Consider the following 16,708-nt stretch of genomic DNA (forward strand, 5'->3'; position numbering starts at 1 on the left):
AATGGAATTTCCCTTTTCTAATAATAATGTTTTTGAGTCATAATAGGTCCAATGAAATTGACTGCAGCAAGGATATGGATGTGAGTTGCCTTAACCATTCTAATAGAAAGGTGGAATATAACAACAATAACGAAATTTTATTATTGATACTGATGCTAATAATACCACCAATGAAAGCTTGTACCACAATATAATTTTTAACTTCAAATGAGCATAATTGTTCATTTTTTTTCTTTTTGTTTTTTTAACATGGTAGGATGCCCACCTTCTGGAACTGGGCCTTAAAAACACATGCTTCCATGCACAGCCATTAAAAGAGCTTGAAATAACCATGCAAACCTTTTCAGGGTGCTAAACCTAGCATGATGATAATGAAATCATTTTTGTTAAATATTTCTACTGCATCTGCTCTCAAAGCTGATTTACCTTCACCAATTAAGACCCATGCTATCCTTAGCAGTGAACAGCTTAATACTGTTCTCACACAGCTTCCACTATCACAGACAAGAGCTTATAGATTGTATTCACTCTAGGATTTTGTCCTGTTGACTAGGCTAACTCCAAAATTTATAATATAATTGCACTTAGAAAGTACTTAGTTAGAACTGCCAACTGTCCCCAGACATGGAGTAAGGGCACAAGATGCAGCCACTTTGCTGACATAAGCCAGTCTGCCTTGACTTAGTGCCTGGATGGGAAGCCACTGGGGAAATGCCTTTATCCAGCAATATGAATTGCTGGCATATATTTGTCGCATGGCAAGTGACAACGGTGGCGGGGTGGGGGTGGGGACTGGTTCAAGAACTGATCTGTACCAACTTGTTCTGGAGACAGTTTTGACCTTTGAAAAGGTAGTTCATGGTATATGACTGTTTCCAGCCATCATCTTAAATCTGCTTTGGTAAATATCACAGTGACATCAAAGAGAACAGATTGTTAAATGGGGCTTGTCTAGTGAATGTGGGTGGTAAACATTTCTTTTCTTTTCTTTTTTTTTGAGAAGGGAGCTTTGAGAAATGACATCACCCCTGTCTTCTAAGACTTTCTAAAGTACACGAACCAAAACAGTTTCTGTCATTTGTTACTTTAATATTGCATGGGGGATCTGTTTGCTCATTATTTCCCGGGGAGCCGCCTTGGTCTAGTACGGGCATCTACACATCATCTTCCTCATGGCAGACAAAGAAATGAGTGGACCATGCTGTGCTGGATTTTCTTTGAATGCGGCATCTCCCTAACCAGCTAACATACCTCCCACTCCCTTATTGCTTTATTAAAGGGTTTCTTTATTTATGCAACTAAACCATTCCTTGGTCCCCATTTCATCCTTCCATCTTTTCTACATACATAGTCACCATTATGTATAGTCTTAAAAGTAGCCAAGATGCCACATAGTATATACATTGTCAGCCTTGACTATTGTCATGGTAAAGTCATAAGTGGGAAACACGATGGATTCACCCATGTTAAGCCAGTGTATGATATCATAAAATGGAAGCAAAGGGGGAAGAAACGAGGTGGGAAAGCAAACCACCATGTAATCCCAACCATGTCTACTCAAAAGTAAGCCCTATTGAATTCGGTGTTTACTCTCAGGTAATCTGAGTTAGGCTATAGCTTAACAGAAATTACAAAATAAAAATGTGGATTGTGAAATAAGTAGAGAGAATACTTATCCCTTATCCCAGTATCTACTCATATGTTTCCTCTAACCATGACATCTGAACCAAAGCGCTGAGATACTAGGGCAAGTCAGCCTCAGAACATTTGACTATGGAACACTGGAGTAGCCGTTTTGGTTGTACAATCAGTTCTACATTAACTAAAAAATAAGGGTATTAATAACTTTTTCCCCTACCAAGTGGAAACAGTATTTGAAGGCTCCGCTTGCAAGTTGGCTGAAGCCAAACTTCTCCCTCATTCTCTTAGAATGGCAATGATGCCCACCTGAGGGGTGCCAGAACTGAGTTGGAAAACTGAGCTGGAAAAAAGCTTTGGCTGAAGCCCTGAACAGAACCACCCCTCTTGCTCCCTGGCTAGGCATGTACTGCAGCCCCACTTATCTGTCTGAATGGCAAAGTGGGAGCTTGAGAAGACAAATTTCCTCTTCTGAACCTATTTTTAGTGATGCTTCAGTTGTGTTTGTTACAGAGAAAACGGTCCAGCATAGAGTTCCGGTGAACATATTTCTGGAGATCAAAGCATGTAAAATTGACTTAGTGATTCCGAACCAAAATGTGAGGGATATTTTCAGCCTAAATGTGCAGGTATGTGACTGAATCATACCTGCAAAATAGCGACAGTCGAGAAGTGGCCTTAGTGCTGATCACTTAGTATTTTCAAGAAAAGCTTAAGGTGATGAGATTCAAAGCTGACATTATTTCACTCCGCACACAATTTCTGTTAGTTTGTTAATCTTTTGCCATTAAGAAGTTCACTGCCATGCCAACCCAAACCTTTTAATAACTGAGCCATCCTCTTTCATGACCTCTTTCTCTACTAAAGGAGGGACTTCAATTTTCATTTTGTTACCTGCATAGTTCAGGGCCTAAAGTGAAACAAGAAACAGAACCATACCACAAAGGATTTTAAAGAACAGCTTAAATATTCCAACCTGATGAAATGCTGGAGGAAGTCCACAGCCAATGAGAAAAAGAAATTTACCCAAAAAACAAGCAAACAACAAACCATCCACGTCAGCTATTGCTAATGTAAAATATCTTGTCATTGAGTGCCCATGGATTCAAATTCATTGCATTTTGACTGTCTGAAATATATAGGAGTCTTCTGTACTTACTGTGAATTTTGAGGAGTCACAACTGAATCTACATCTCTCTGCCACTGCTAGAAAAATGCATTATTTCCAGTAGCGATAGATGAACTTCACAGTCCTGCTCCAGAATACATTTCCAAAAACTGGATTTTTGCACTCCCCCCGCCCAGGTGTTATAAATTTCCAGCTCTCACCCCAGGACTAGTCCTAGATTAGTGAAGCCAGATCCAGAATCAGGATACATTTGGCAGTTCTGAAATGTCTTCCCAGGAAACCCATATAGAAGAAGAAGAAGAAGAAGAGTTTGGATTTGATATCCCACCTTTCACTCCCTTGAAGGAGTCTCAAAGCGGCTAACATTCTCCTTTCCCTTCCTCCTCCACAACAAACACTCTGTGAGGTGAGTGGGGCTGAGAGACTTCAAAGAAGTGTGACTGGCCCAAGGTCACCCAGCAGCTGCATGTGGAGGAGCGGAGACGCGAACCCAGTTCCCCAGATAACGAGACTACCGCTCTTAACCACTACACCACACTGGCATAGGCAATGTCTATCAGGGATGGGGACCTGTGGCCCTCCAGACGTTGCTGGACTAGAGCTGTTATCAGCCATAGCCAACATGGCTGATGGGCTAGGGATGATGGGAGTTGTGGTCTTCTGGGACGGAGGCTCTACATCCCTTGCCTGTATTTATTTATTTATTTATTTATAATTTTTTATACTGCATAATTAATCTAATCTCAGATATCTAATCTGTGAATATAGAACATCCATAAAACAGCATAAAAATATTTAGTCAACATATGGACAGTGGACCATGATAACCAATTAAAATGGCCAAACTACCTCAGGGTATCAGAGCTACTTTGGACATTTTGTGTCATTCTGCCAAGCAGTAAAGATGATTTTGCCCTAAATCAGATCTAGATTATGTATGGTAGAATGCGTGATAAAGTAAACTTTGGCATCTACTGAATGTCTTGTGTGATTTTCAACAGCAGGATCACCCCCATAGCTTGTTGGTTTCCAGAGCATTCTTCTTTGAATCAGTTTATAGGCAATTTATGGGGTGAATGGGAGGCTTGAGTACTTGATGGTAATTAATTACACAGCTAATGTAATTAATTTTCAGTGTCTCTTCAGACTGAGGTGAACCTATTCTCGTAGGTCACAATAAATACGTGCTTGTGTGACTGTGTGAAGAAGTACTGCAGTGATAAAAGGAATGTGAATGTCTTTCTATGCCACCATTTTGACAGAAGGAAAAATGTAAATTTTAAGTGTGAAAGGAACATCCAATGAGAGTATTGGAAATTACTGAGCCGGAGATATTGAGAGTGTACTTCTGGTGAGAAACCTCCTGGATTGTTTCCTGAGTTCAGTTAATGAGTATTTTGTGGGCGGAGGGTCTCCAGTGAGATGGGAGGGGTCTGCTGCTGCAATAGTTGGAAAGCAGTGCAGATAAAGTAGTGACATCATGGAAGGGTGTTCTGGATAGTTAAGCTGAGATATGGCGATGCAATTGGATTAAAATAAAATGTGTTGATTTTTTTTTTATTCCAATCTTGATTTCCCTACAGAAGACCTCAGGGTCTTCCTCCCAGTGGTATCCTACTGAGTCACTAATCAGTTGTACATCTGCTTAGCTTTAAGAATATGGCACCATCAGATGTTCCTAGAACATTAACTGGGTCTCATCAGGTGTCTCATACAGGACATTTACAGATAGATATTATTTTAGTGGTATTTTCTAATTTGCACTTTTTATTTTGAGTTGCTCTGAACATATTAGAAAGGACAGGTAAACTTTACTTAGAAACAAGGCATCAAATGTACTTCACTGCAGTAAACTACTCCGGTTTATGTATATTCTTCTTCCCATATGATTTTACAGTGGTGTTCCAGACTGATACATCCAAAGACATGTCGAAAAGGCAATATTTTACCTCTTCAAAGTCATCTTTGGCTGAGGGAAGATCAGTTGCTAAGCTAGCATCTCCATGGTGTTTCTCCATTCGCTCCCCATGTACAACCGTAGTCTTCACAACTTTGCTGACCTTGCGGCCTTCCACTGGTTCAGACTGAAATTCTGAGGCACTCAGTACACTTGGCTCAGAAAAGGTCACCTGGTGAATAAAGGTTTCACGGATAAGTTGTGTGATTGTGAGCACACACTACTAAGGAGAGCTCAAAACAAGGATTGCTTAGTTAATGTCTGAAATGAATGATACTGAGTTTTGGCTTATCATTCTAAGTGAACATAATACATAAATTTAAAGATATGCTCAACTTGTCCTGGTTGCAAAATTTTGCAAGAAATCAATGAATCCTAAATTTCCTCACAAAATTTCTTCCAGGATGTGAAATCAGTTTACTATAGGAATTCAGATGGTCTTAGCTTGATGTAGACATCACAAATCATATGGCAAACTCCTTCCAAATGAAAACTTCAATTCCTGCAGTTTCACTATGCATATCATAAGATGTAAATGCTCTGTGACCTTTCTATTTGTACTTCCCCGTCTGACTCTGACTGTTGCCAAGAGAGCAGTTCTCTGCATGTTGCAGAAACGGCTTTGGGCACTGGCTAATGTGAGTACCTTGAATTTAGGAGTAGGCCAGTCAGCTGAAGATCCCATTAGCAGAGCACCCACATGCTATCTTGTTCAGCTGGGGCTTGGGCCAAGACCAAGTCAAGGTAGGCTTCTTTAAGTAGTCAAGGACCTGGGCAGTTCCTACTGAGCTATGGGGAATGTTCTTTCAGCCAAGAGTTGGGGCCATCACAGGCTTTATGGAAGCTGAAAAGGCCTTTATCACTGGTCTTCAGCTGGTGAGTCATGACCCAGTAGTGGGCTGCAGCCAGTTTCAAGGTTGGTTGCAAGAGGAGCACTATCATCATGCAAAATATGTGATAAAAGATTAAGGAATGGGTTCCCCAATGCAGGTCTGGGTGAAAAGTAGGCCCTGGGTCTGAAAAGGTTTAAGGTAAAAAAGGAAGCCCAAATTCCTTTTTGTGCTGACATCAAGGAGTCTTGTCGAGTTCTATATCTTCTTTAAAGTCCTGTGATCAATTGGGTTTGGGGTCATGATACTTGCTAGTTAGAAACAGGGATTTCTAATAAGGCAGACATGTATGAGAATAGATAGAGAATAGATAGTTTTACTGTCTGATGTTGGAGAAAACATCTCTCTACTCAATAGGATACTACTCACTCCACCTCCTCCCTAACCCTCCACCCTCAGTGCAGCACTTAGACTGAAGGGACATTTTCAAGTCCCTCCCAAGTGAAATGTTCAATGTTCTCCAAATGCAAGTGATCTTCCCAGCAGCAAAGTGATTTAGAAAACATGATTTGCAGATTTCGAAATGGGTATGCCCTGGATTCATCTACTTGCTTTTCACAATCTACAGATCACAACTTACCCCTACATGTGCAACCTTAAAACCCAGGACATGTATGAAAAGGCCCTTAGAAGTGTGCAGACTTGCAACCAAGTGAGGGGAGTTTGCAACTTAAACACAATGGCCAGAAGAAACTCTCTTGAGGTAATACTACTGTTAGCTTTCCTAATTCATTTCTCATTCAATCATTCAATCAATCTAACTAACCTCTGATTGCTCGCTGTCACTCTTCAGCACAACTCGCTTTATGACTTTGGAATATCCATCTCCCTCTTCCACCTTAACAGGCTCCTGAGGTTCTCCTTGCATCACAACTTCTTCCTTTTCTGTGCCATCTGGTAAAGTGAATCGCCTGATGATTTTTCTAGTGACCTAATGGAATGACATCATTATTAAGCATTTTAAAACAATAGCAGTCATATGTAAAATTTTGTAAGTGCAGCATCTTCTATTCATCTACAAACAGAATAACCCTTCCCAAAGAGGCTGGAGGCATCACTATATCCATTCTACTAGCAGGTAATACGCGGTAAATGAAAGGCTAGATGTTCAAAATCAGTTCGCCTAAGTACCTTAATTCCAATGAACTTTAATAAGCTCACCTCTTTAAATAGTGGCTAGGCCTCCCAGTCAGACCATGGATTATTTTCCTTTGGAAGTGTATCTTAATAATAATAATAATAATAATAATAATTTATTATTTATACCCCACCCATCTGGCTTGGTCTCCCCAGCCACTCTGGGTGGCTTCCAACAAAACACTAAAATACAATAACCTATTAGTTTAGAAACTATTTCGAAAGAGTAAGCCTTGCAGAAAGTATTTGGTATCAAGAACCTAGCAGAATCTCCCAGATCACACTTGCAAAACTGATGAGCATGTTTGACACATATCTGTGCAGTATCATGCAAACTGGCCATGCAGTGCAATCCTAGAATGGTTACTCACAAATGCCCCACTGCGCTCAGTTGGTGTTATCCAGGCTAAGTGTGCATGGATTGCAGCCTTGGATACTTTTATTACCAACCTTCACACTGATTCTGATATATTGTTTTCCACCAACAAAGCCCTGATATAGAGGAAAACTCATGCTTTTGAATGTGTTCCTGGGTTACTAACTAGGCCTCAAAGGTGCTCTGCAGGGCATCATAGAAGTAACTTATGTCAGACTGACAACTGTGGCTTCCTTTGTAACCGCATAGAAATTTTATTGCAGTAGTTGTCACAGCCACTGCTGCCCCAGTTTGTGCCAGCTCGTCCTTGACGTGCCATGTGGAATGAGCACATATCAACACGTTAGTCTGCAGTTTGGGCCAGGAATGTCACTAAAGTGTCCAATTCCCATTGGAGATGCTTTCCGTGTTACTATTGGAGTAGACAGGGGGGAGTTTCGAGGATTTAGTCCAGTCTGCATTTTTAAGCAGACCCACCTAATCTGCACTGCCCAGACTAATATGCAGAATTGAATGCAATTATTATTTCACACTTCTTCAAATTGTGTAATGCAGTTCTTGACTCAGAAGAGGTACCCAAATGAATCTTTTAGGGTAAGATGTGCACCAAAAATGCATTTTGTGAAGAAGTGTGCAAAAAATAATGCTAATAGATGCAGAAACAGGATGGAATATATGTGAAACTGACACAGACCAGAAAAAACCCGATCATTAACAGACACTGAAGGAGTCTCATTGTAGGCTTCTTTTAATTTAACTCCATGGCACACAAAAGGGCCCAAGTGTAGGTTTAATTTACAAAGAAAACCCCCTGCTCTTCCTGCATTTCCCATTAAGTCAACATCTTAATGTTAAATTGTACCTTCTTCACCACAATATGGCCATGTTCATCTGTGTACTGCTCCTCTGTTACAGCTTCTGGTGGCATTTCGGGCATATCATCAGACTGTTGGTCAGAGAACAAAATTCATAAATCAAAGTGGTTGCTTTAAATAAATTGTACAAAAGAGGTTAGTTGATTAAAGCAAGGGGGAAATGAATGAATCAGGAAGCACTGAAGCATAGTTGTTAAAACTCCATTAAAGGTTCTGCAAACCAATATTTAAAAACATGCAAAGAAACCTTGAACCAATAGGCAAACAGAAATCATTTGACCTAATAGGAAGTAGTGTTGAAGCAGCAACTCTTAGTGGGACATGGGACATTCTTCCTCAAAATGCACATTGGGTAACAACCCTATTGGGTTTCTCTTTTCTCTTCCAAGCTTTCACAAATCAAAGTAGAAAAAGTTATCTATGTTACTCAATAGACATGCATTATTCAGGAACATGCCAAATTCATCAGTGCAATACCAGCCAAGGGGTTGCTTCAGGAACAGGAATTTGGGAAAGGGTGGGTCCTAGAGGTGTAACCAGGACATAATTGCCACTGGCACGTGCAGTAGTTCAACACTCCTGTACCTGAATAATCACCCGGCGGCGAACGACCCTGGTAGTTACCATCTCTTCCTCATCTGAGCTGGCCTCCAGCTCACCTAATTCCTCTGCTAGCTCCTAGTGGAAGTATGGAAGCATGGCTCTTATCATACAGATATAGTAGCATGTTGTGAATGAACAGCATTTGGCCCCTCTTCTATTAGCACAATGGAAACAACACAAATGCTCACAGCTTTAACAGAAGCTGCATTACTTCTTCCCTTGAGCATAACATGAGACACTAAAATCGCCTTTAAATGTGTGATGCCATCTAGACTATTACTTGTTGTTGTTGTTGTTGTTGTTGTTGTTATTTGAAATCACATATTAGCTAAGGTGCAATGTGCTTGAATAACTTGGAAACAATCCAAAAACTTTTCATTCTCTATAAATCTAATCAGAGAAAAGCTTTTGTAATTAATTAATTAATTAAAAAGCATTTGCATACAATTCACTGTTAAAAAAAATATCTGCTGGCTATAAACATTTTTTTTTTAATTAAGGGAAATTAACCTGGGCAAGAGAAGTCAAAGAGAGAGAAAAGGCTTCTGATTGTGTGGTTTGTTCATGTATAATGCTAGACCAGTCACTTCATGGGGGAAGTTAATTTCCCTAACCATGGTTTATATGGTCAGCATTATATGTGGACAAAACCAATGTGAGCTCAAGCGTTGTTGCTGAAGTGCATGACTTGGTTTGGAATGCAAATTGAGTGCCTCTTCCGTTCCTTCCCACCACCTGGAATGCTGCAATGGCAGCATTCCGTGCACCAGGAAGTAAAGTTTCCTAGGATTCCTCAGATTGTCCTCAGCAAGTGCCCTGGAAACAACATGCTTTGGGTGCATAAAACTCACAGAGTGGGCATACTCAGCAGCATCCCAGATACAGAGAATATTGGAGCATGTTTCCAGGGTACTTGATGCCCATCCTCAGACACCTTATTTCCTAGAAGTCCTGATGTCTGGGATGTTGCCATTAGGTATTTACAAGAGATGCTAGCGAGAGAGAAAAGGAATGCAAATCTTTCAGATACGCCTTCATCAAACCTCCCCGCTGCCAGATACTTGGAAAGGGGCAGCAAGACAGGATGCAGGGGCTTGGGGAGGGGGGTGGGCTGAATAATATTTGGCTGACACACCCAATTTGAAGTAGGATAGGGTCCAAATTTCATAATTGGCCTTGGCAAAAAATCAGCTGTTTCTGTGTTTGTGTGAAATAGTTGCATGTGGCAGGTCCAATTCTGAACACAGCCAAAGAGCTTCCATTAATCACTAACGACCTCTCTGTAAAACAAATGAAGAGGAACGCTGACATGTAGGATGTCAACACATCAATGTTTTGTTTGTTCCTACACCAATAAGAAAGGCACATACTGGCTTCCAAACATTTCTTACAACTCCACCCCACCCAACCCTACAGAGATCTGGGCATCTGCTTTGCATGCAGAAGATCCTGGGTTCAATTCCCAGAATCTTTAAGAAGGGCTGAGAACGACTCCTGCCTGACATCCTGGACAGCCTGTGCTGGTCAGTGTGGACAATACTGAGCTACAGAGACCCATGACTTGGTATGGAGCAGCTTATAGGTTCCTATCACCTCCATACAGGGGGAAATGGCATCTGTGAAGCCCTTAAAAGGTAAAGGGACCCCTGACTATTAGGTCCAGTCGTGGCCGACTCTGGGGTTGCTGCGCTCATCTCGCTTTATTGGCCGAGGGAGCCGGTGTGCAGCTTCCGGGTCATGTAGCCAGCATGACTAAGTCACTTCTGGCGAACCAGAGCAGCGCATGAAAACGCCGTTTACCTTCCCGCTGGAGCAGTACCTATTTATCTACTTGCACTTTGACGTGCTTTTGAACTGCTAGGTTGGCAGGAGCAGGGACTGAGCAACGGTAGCTGACCTCGTCGCGGGGATTCGAACCGCCAACCTTCTGATTGGCAAGTCTTAGGCTCTGTGGTTTAACCCACAGTGCCACCTGCATCCCCTATGAAGCCCTTAGTTGTACTAAATATAGGACATTCACTATTATTTTCCAAAGGATTTCTTTAGCAATAGATTCTCTTTCATGAATCCATTCTGGAACATTTTATTTTGGGTTGCTGCCATGTTCATCCTGTTCTAACCTAGTTGACAGAAGTTTTCTGTCTACTTTTTCCCTTCTGTGCTACCTACCGCTTTGTGTTTTCAACAGCAGATTCCTTTCATTTATATTCTGTTTGTAGTTGGAATTGTTTTTGGCCAGTTGTGCGTGGGGAACATTGGTATTTATTATTCATACATTTTGTTCCTTGGTACTGACTAAAGATGTTACTCCTCTGAATAATAATTCCTCTGATGTGTGCAGGAGTAACCTCGTGATTCATCAAGCGAGCGGTAACACTTACCTTTTCCAGCAACTCTTCTTCATATCTTTCTGACTCTTCTGGGTGTTCATCAATTGATTCCACAATCACCAGACTATTTTTCCTTGGATAAAGATCTTCTTGGTGGTCTTCAGGTTCTTGCACAATGGGTGAATCTGTTCGTTCACTAGATGTTGGGGTATGAAGGTATGGCCTTTCAAGATCCTCAGAGCCTGCAGTAGAGCCCTCAGACTTTTCACTGGGAATGCTTGTTGCTTTTTCTCCTTTTGGTGCCTGTGTTGCTCCAGAAGTTGTGACACTGTGAATTAAAGTTGAATTCAAGGTACCTAATTATTATATGTTCTATGTTTCTAGTGAATAAGCATACAGACGAATTTCAGGGTAAATATTCAACATGACTTTAAGGTTTACATTAGTTTAATATAAACCTTAGGAGGACCACTCTCTATCCTTGCTCTTAACAGTTCAACACTCTTCATTCTTGCTTGGAAATATGTTGGAACTTCCCTATTATGTTTTCATATTTTATTTCCTTACATTTATATCCTGCCTTTCTCCCATCATGGAACTCAAGGCAGTGCAAGCGTGTTCCCAGTCCCAGGTGGTCACCCATCCCCAAAAAATCCTCCTCTACCTTCTGTTCATAGACTCCACTGGAGGAAAAATCCTTCCGTGAGTTGAGGGATACAATTGGATACAACCCCTAATTTCTCTCTCTCTTTTCTCCTTTGGAAATTCATTGGCTCAGTAATTTCTCTAACTGACGTATGTCTATAGTCACATAGAGTTCATATTTGACTGAGCATATAACACTTTCTAATGTGTGTCTGCTCTGAATGCATGAGCATGAAGAACTTGCAGCTCTGAAAGCAGGGGTCTTAAATCAATTTTGTTTGTGAAACAGAAAACATAATATATGGAATCTAAATAGTGCATGTGTGTGTGTGTGTTTTATAGAGGTCAACAGAGCGTACGGTACATTTCTCACAATATGCCATCATTTTGGGTCTGCAATCTTGGGATTCTTACAAGTATTCTTGTGTAGTAGATGAATCTTCTGGCAGCGCATGAGATTTCCCTGAGAATTCAGCTTCCACTCGCTCCTTGTGTGCTTGTCGTAGGAGTTCTGTAATGGATAGTTCCGCCTCACCTCTAGGTGTGCCGTCATGCAAGGGTGAGTAACTCACAGAAATGTCTTCCTCAGAGACAAGGGGAGGGTGATCTGATGGCTCACTGTCTTTAGAAAAAGAATTCTCTTCTTCCTTCTTATCTCTTGTGCTGTACAGATCTTCACGGAGTGCAGAAAAACCTACAGCAAGGTAAAAACAATTATTTGGTCTTTCCATGTAAAGTAGGAAGGTCTGCTCAGTTTACATCTACCCACAGATTTGTGGTGGTGCTGAGTAGGGAGAGGCATGTCAGTTTTGGTTTCTCTCTGTTTCTTGTTTTTCCAGTCTTAAATTCTATGCATTTCCACATCAGCTTGCAATTTTTTAAAAAAATTGCTCCTGAAAATTCATCATTATTTTAGTGCAAATTTCTCCATTGCATGAATTTTTGCCTAATATACATATTTCTGCAAAGCAACTTGCCCCAATATTTGCATTTTAATGCACACTTTACCCTCATACAAATTACTTGGCTGGAGAGCCGCACTGCATAATTTGCAGAAGTCTGAATTTCAAAGGATCGCTGTGTTTCACTTTTGTGTATTGGTTTGGAATAAACAAAGTAGGAAGGCTCATCTTGAAGTGTGAACTGAATCAAATTTCTCCCACTTCCTTAGGTTTCATGTACACACACAAACACATACATAAATGTCTGCTGACATAGAGCGTAGAACCATCAAGTTGGAGGGGGCTTCAGAGGCCAACCCCCAGCTTGATCCAGATAGCCCGGAGCTGGAGCATCCATAGGACATTACTCTTTAGCTTCTGTTTGAAGAACTACAGTGAAGAAGATACCACCGCCCCTCAAGGTAATTGTTCCCATTGCTTAACTACTCTTACCATCAGGCAACTTCCACAGACAGCAACCTGAACAGTTTTCCTTCCAGTTAAAAACATGTTCCCATTTGTGCTGTATATTGATATTATAGTGTTTCATTATCCTACACATGCCTCCTGCTAAGCTTAGCATTAAAAGCATTTAGAGATAATTCCAACACACATGCAGACATCTTGACACTCACAGAATGACTCACACTTTGAGTGTCTAAGCTGGTAATACTGAAAAGCATCAGTGTTGATGTAATGTGCTCTGTATGAATGCTCCATCTTTGGGTGCCTCCAGATTGTCCCTATCTTGTGGGAGGGATTCAAGCATATATCAGAAATTTAGATTTAAAAGGCGCTGTTGCCCTAGTGCAGCAAATGCACTTAAAAAAAATAATCTGCCATCTTGAGGGTTGGTAAGCGACCGGGAAATGCATTGAAAAGTGTGGAATAAACAAACTCCCCACAAGCAAAACAGGATGAGTAATCAACAAAGACTGTCTATAATCTAACCACTGCCTAATTTTTGTGCAAGCAAATCAGGTCGAATTCTCAATAAGCAGAGCTTTGATGGTTGTGTCATCAATGCCGACAAGTTACTAAACAGTGAGCAGAGATGTGTGACTTCACCCTTACCTTCACTATGATCCAGTCCTATTGTCTGTTCAATTTCTGCATAGGTGCGATTATGGTCTCGGGATGTTTCCATGGTGTTCTCCATGAGATGAACAATATCCATACGATTTATTTTTGTAAGACACTCAGTAAGGCTTGAATCTGTGATACAGAAGAGACCAGACTTTATTTGAGCTGTGTGTGCTCTTTTCCCTGTCCTCCAGATTCACACAGCAAAAGAGTATAACTCAGAAGTCTGCATTAGCACCTTGAATTTGGAGATGAATGATGAAAATATATGCCCTTTTCTTCTGTCCGCCCTGAGGTTATCTCCAAACACTTGGAAAAGGTAGGCTACTTACCTATAACTCAAGGGTGTCCACCTATAAAAGTTCAAAGAGGCTTGCTACATCTGCTGACCAGCAGTTACAGCAAGCCCCTTTCAGGTCCTGCCTGCTGAGCAAAAATGTCCACTTACAGGTGAGGTTTGAATCCAAATTGTGCCTGCAAATGGACTTTATTGGGGGTCACTGGCAGCTCCTCACCCTGCTGTGAGTTGTGCTGTGTCATAAATTTCTCCTGCGCTTTTTGTCTGCCTTTCTCATCAATTTATTGGGGGGGTGTACCTCTCTTACGAAGACATTTTTTGCAAACTGTACATGGCTCAAGGGCAAACCAGGGCCATTCAATTCCTTCACAACAGCTGTGAGAATGTCAACCAAAGATGTCAACTCTGGCAGTGGGGAAAGAGGGTGGAAATGTGGGACTGTACTGCCACTTTCCCCTTTGTATTATGCATGTAAATTCTTGTCAGTGTTGCACTTCAGCGAAATACATGTATACTCACTAGGCTCCTTTGCCAAGAAAATGAAGGTATCTACTAAAACTGAGCATACCAGTAGCATGTTTCCCATCACGTTCCAGCCAATATTTCAGCAGTGCGTGACTCTGGTCCTGCAGTGAATTAGGATTCTCAATTCGGATCTGATGAATTTGTTCCTCTGTGAAATCCAGTTCTCTTGCTAGCTCTGAAAACACACATTATTAAAATAATTTCAAACAGTCACACATTTCCTTTTAAATACTTAACACCTATTTTAAGTGCATTTAACATTTACCTAGGAGCAAAGCCTGATAAAAACAATGAGACTTACTTCTGAGTAGATATTTATAAGATTAAACCATTATAGGGTTAAGCAATAGCCCCAGAAATGTAGCATTCTGGGAACAGGCTGAAGGAGGCCTTGAATCTGTTGAAGCCAAAGCCCCTTCTTTTTCCTGAGATACCTCAGAATATGCCATGCTGCAACTGAATTCAAAGGGTCAAATATCCATCCTATTCCCTGAAAACCTGTGGGGATTTTGAAGATGGGATGGCATCATCCACCGCTTCACTTTCCCTCTCTGTCCCACTTAAATTTAATCTGTTAGGCTTATGCCATTCTTATGCCTGCTTTCTGAGAGCAAGCCCTATTGACTCAATAAAACTTACCGCTGAGTAGATTTGTCTAGAATTGTTTGGTGCATCCTTGCTAATTACCTGCCTTTCTTGTGAAACCAATATCCGTCTGTGTGTTACCTAGGGACTATTTGTAGCTTGAACTACATGTAGGGCATTAGCTATTTTCATTCACATTTGTCACATCTCAGCTTCAGTTTAGAGGAAACAGAAGCTATATCTGGTTTTCTTCTCCAGGGCCAGTCCAACCATTAGGTAGAATAAGGCAGTTGCTTTAAGCTGATTTGGTACATCACAAAAGGGAAGCAAATTGTTAAGGATTTGAGTCTTGGATGTCATGCATCATGCTGTGCTAAGATAACTTGATCGGCCTTGGGTGCTGTATACCTTGGGTAGATGAGAACCATCTGCTGTTCTGCCTCAAAAAGCCAAATGTGTTGCTCTTCACTCAAAATCAAAAGTGGCCGTACAGGGATTACTTTTACCATCCAGCACCTGTATTCTGGCAGCCATTTTGGATCAAAATCTCAGTATGTTCTCTGTGTTAAGAATTCACACAATGCTTTTCCTGAGCATGTAGGAATAACTTAAGTAAAATCTGTAATAAAACATGCCAGTCGGATCTACAGCTACCGTCCCTGGTAGGCAGCTGTAATTCAAGTTGGTGTCTCAACACATAGGGCAGAAGAGCTAGAAGTTTCATTTCCCTAAGATGGTTGTGATCTCAACCACATCAGAGCTTACCTGTCCAGCTGAATCCAAGGTGATCAGCGATATGTGCCAGTCTTTCTTCTATCCTTTCTTGATCATCCTGTTGATCTAAAGCAAGGTCAAATAGGACAGGTTTTTGTTTTGTTTTTAAGGCAAAATTGATCTGCCTCACGGGGAGAGACTCCATAAAATAAGGACAGTGTTTAACAGTGTCTGCTTTCAAAGGAAACCAAAGCTCTTGGTATGTAGCTAGAATGGAAATATTTGAATACAAAGCACTTTATTTAAAATGCCTGCTTAATTGAGTATGGTATTGGAGGCTTTGGAAAACACTGTCCTCAATTTTATTTTGGAGCTCATAACTCCTAAACATTTAAAATAAAACAGAACAAAGGGAGAGATAAATAATTTGCTGGAGCGGGAAATATGTTTTTTCATGCCTCTTTAAAGTAATGGCAAATGGCCATCAAACTCATATTTGCAAAATTAGGTGATGTATCCGAAACTTCATTTCAAACATTAAGAGCATCATATTTTTTAAGTTGCACTGCTTACAATCATCAAAAAGATTTCCAGATCATGATATCTGTGCAGCATTAGTATTTAGCAGTATTAAGTTTGTTTGGTTTTTTGCTAGAACATGTTGCATTCCTAGCTCTTTACAAAGAAGGCATGCAAAAGCAAGTGCACACTTTTTCTCAGCGATATTTGCACCAAAGCAGCAAGAATTAATAACCCCAACAGCCAATCTGATACCAGCAGAGTTTGAGTTTTTGTTTTCCTGTGTGTGCATTTGAAATCATAGTCTCTACAGCTCAAAATTCAGTTACCATATTTTCCTCTTATTGCTCCTCAGTGCTATTATAGGAAGTTCTTTTTTTAAAAAATGGATCTAAACATTGGGCATTAAATTTAACATGATTAAGTCTATAAATCCAGTGCATCACCTTCCATTAGTAAATGG

At 40.7% G+C, this 16,708-nt stretch overlaps 1 protein-coding gene and 1 long non-coding RNA gene across 49 annotated transcripts in view; one reads left to right on the forward strand and one right to left on the reverse strand.

Annotated features, from left to right (window-relative positions):
* The window catches only part of LOC310852923, a 42,513-nt gene that overhangs the window by 8,478 nt on the left and 17,327 nt on the right, over positions 1–16,708 (forward strand). The window lies entirely within an intron of this gene.
* The window catches only part of ANK2 (ankyrin 2), a gene marked incomplete at its 3' end in the record, with an annotated part of 316,224 nt that overhangs the window by 2,319 nt on the left and 297,197 nt on the right, over positions 1–16,708 (reverse strand). For 42 of the 48 annotated variants that reach the window (XM_083756174.1, XM_083756190.1, XM_083756194.1 and 39 more), the window contains 10 exons: positions 15,778–15,852; positions 14,471–14,602; positions 13,596–13,736; positions 11,995–12,274; positions 10,987–11,263; positions 8,588–8,680; positions 7,990–8,073; positions 6,381–6,545; positions 4,717–4,896; positions 2,457–2,548 (listed from right to left, as the gene is read on the reverse strand). In XM_083756174.1, the coding sequence (XP_083612300.1) occupies positions 2,457–2,548; positions 4,717–4,896; positions 6,381–6,545; positions 7,990–8,073; positions 8,588–8,680; positions 10,987–11,263; positions 11,995–12,274; positions 13,596–13,736; positions 14,471–14,602; positions 15,778–15,852 (1,519 nt within the window). Of the gene's footprint in view, positions 1–747; positions 1,735–1,780; positions 2,549–4,716; positions 4,897–6,380; positions 6,546–7,989; positions 8,074–8,587; positions 8,681–10,986; positions 11,264–11,994; positions 12,275–13,595; positions 13,737–14,470; positions 14,603–15,777; positions 15,853–16,708 lie in introns of those variants that run through there. The other 6 variants (XM_083756198.1, XM_083756191.1, XM_083756199.1 and 3 more) reach the window with 4 other exon arrangements.

This window comes from Podarcis gaigeae (genome assembly GCF_964106915.1).
Source record: "Podarcis gaigeae genome assembly, chromosome: 9".
NCBI classification, from domain to species: domain Eukaryota; kingdom Metazoa; phylum Chordata; class Lepidosauria; order Squamata; family Lacertidae; genus Podarcis; species Podarcis gaigeae.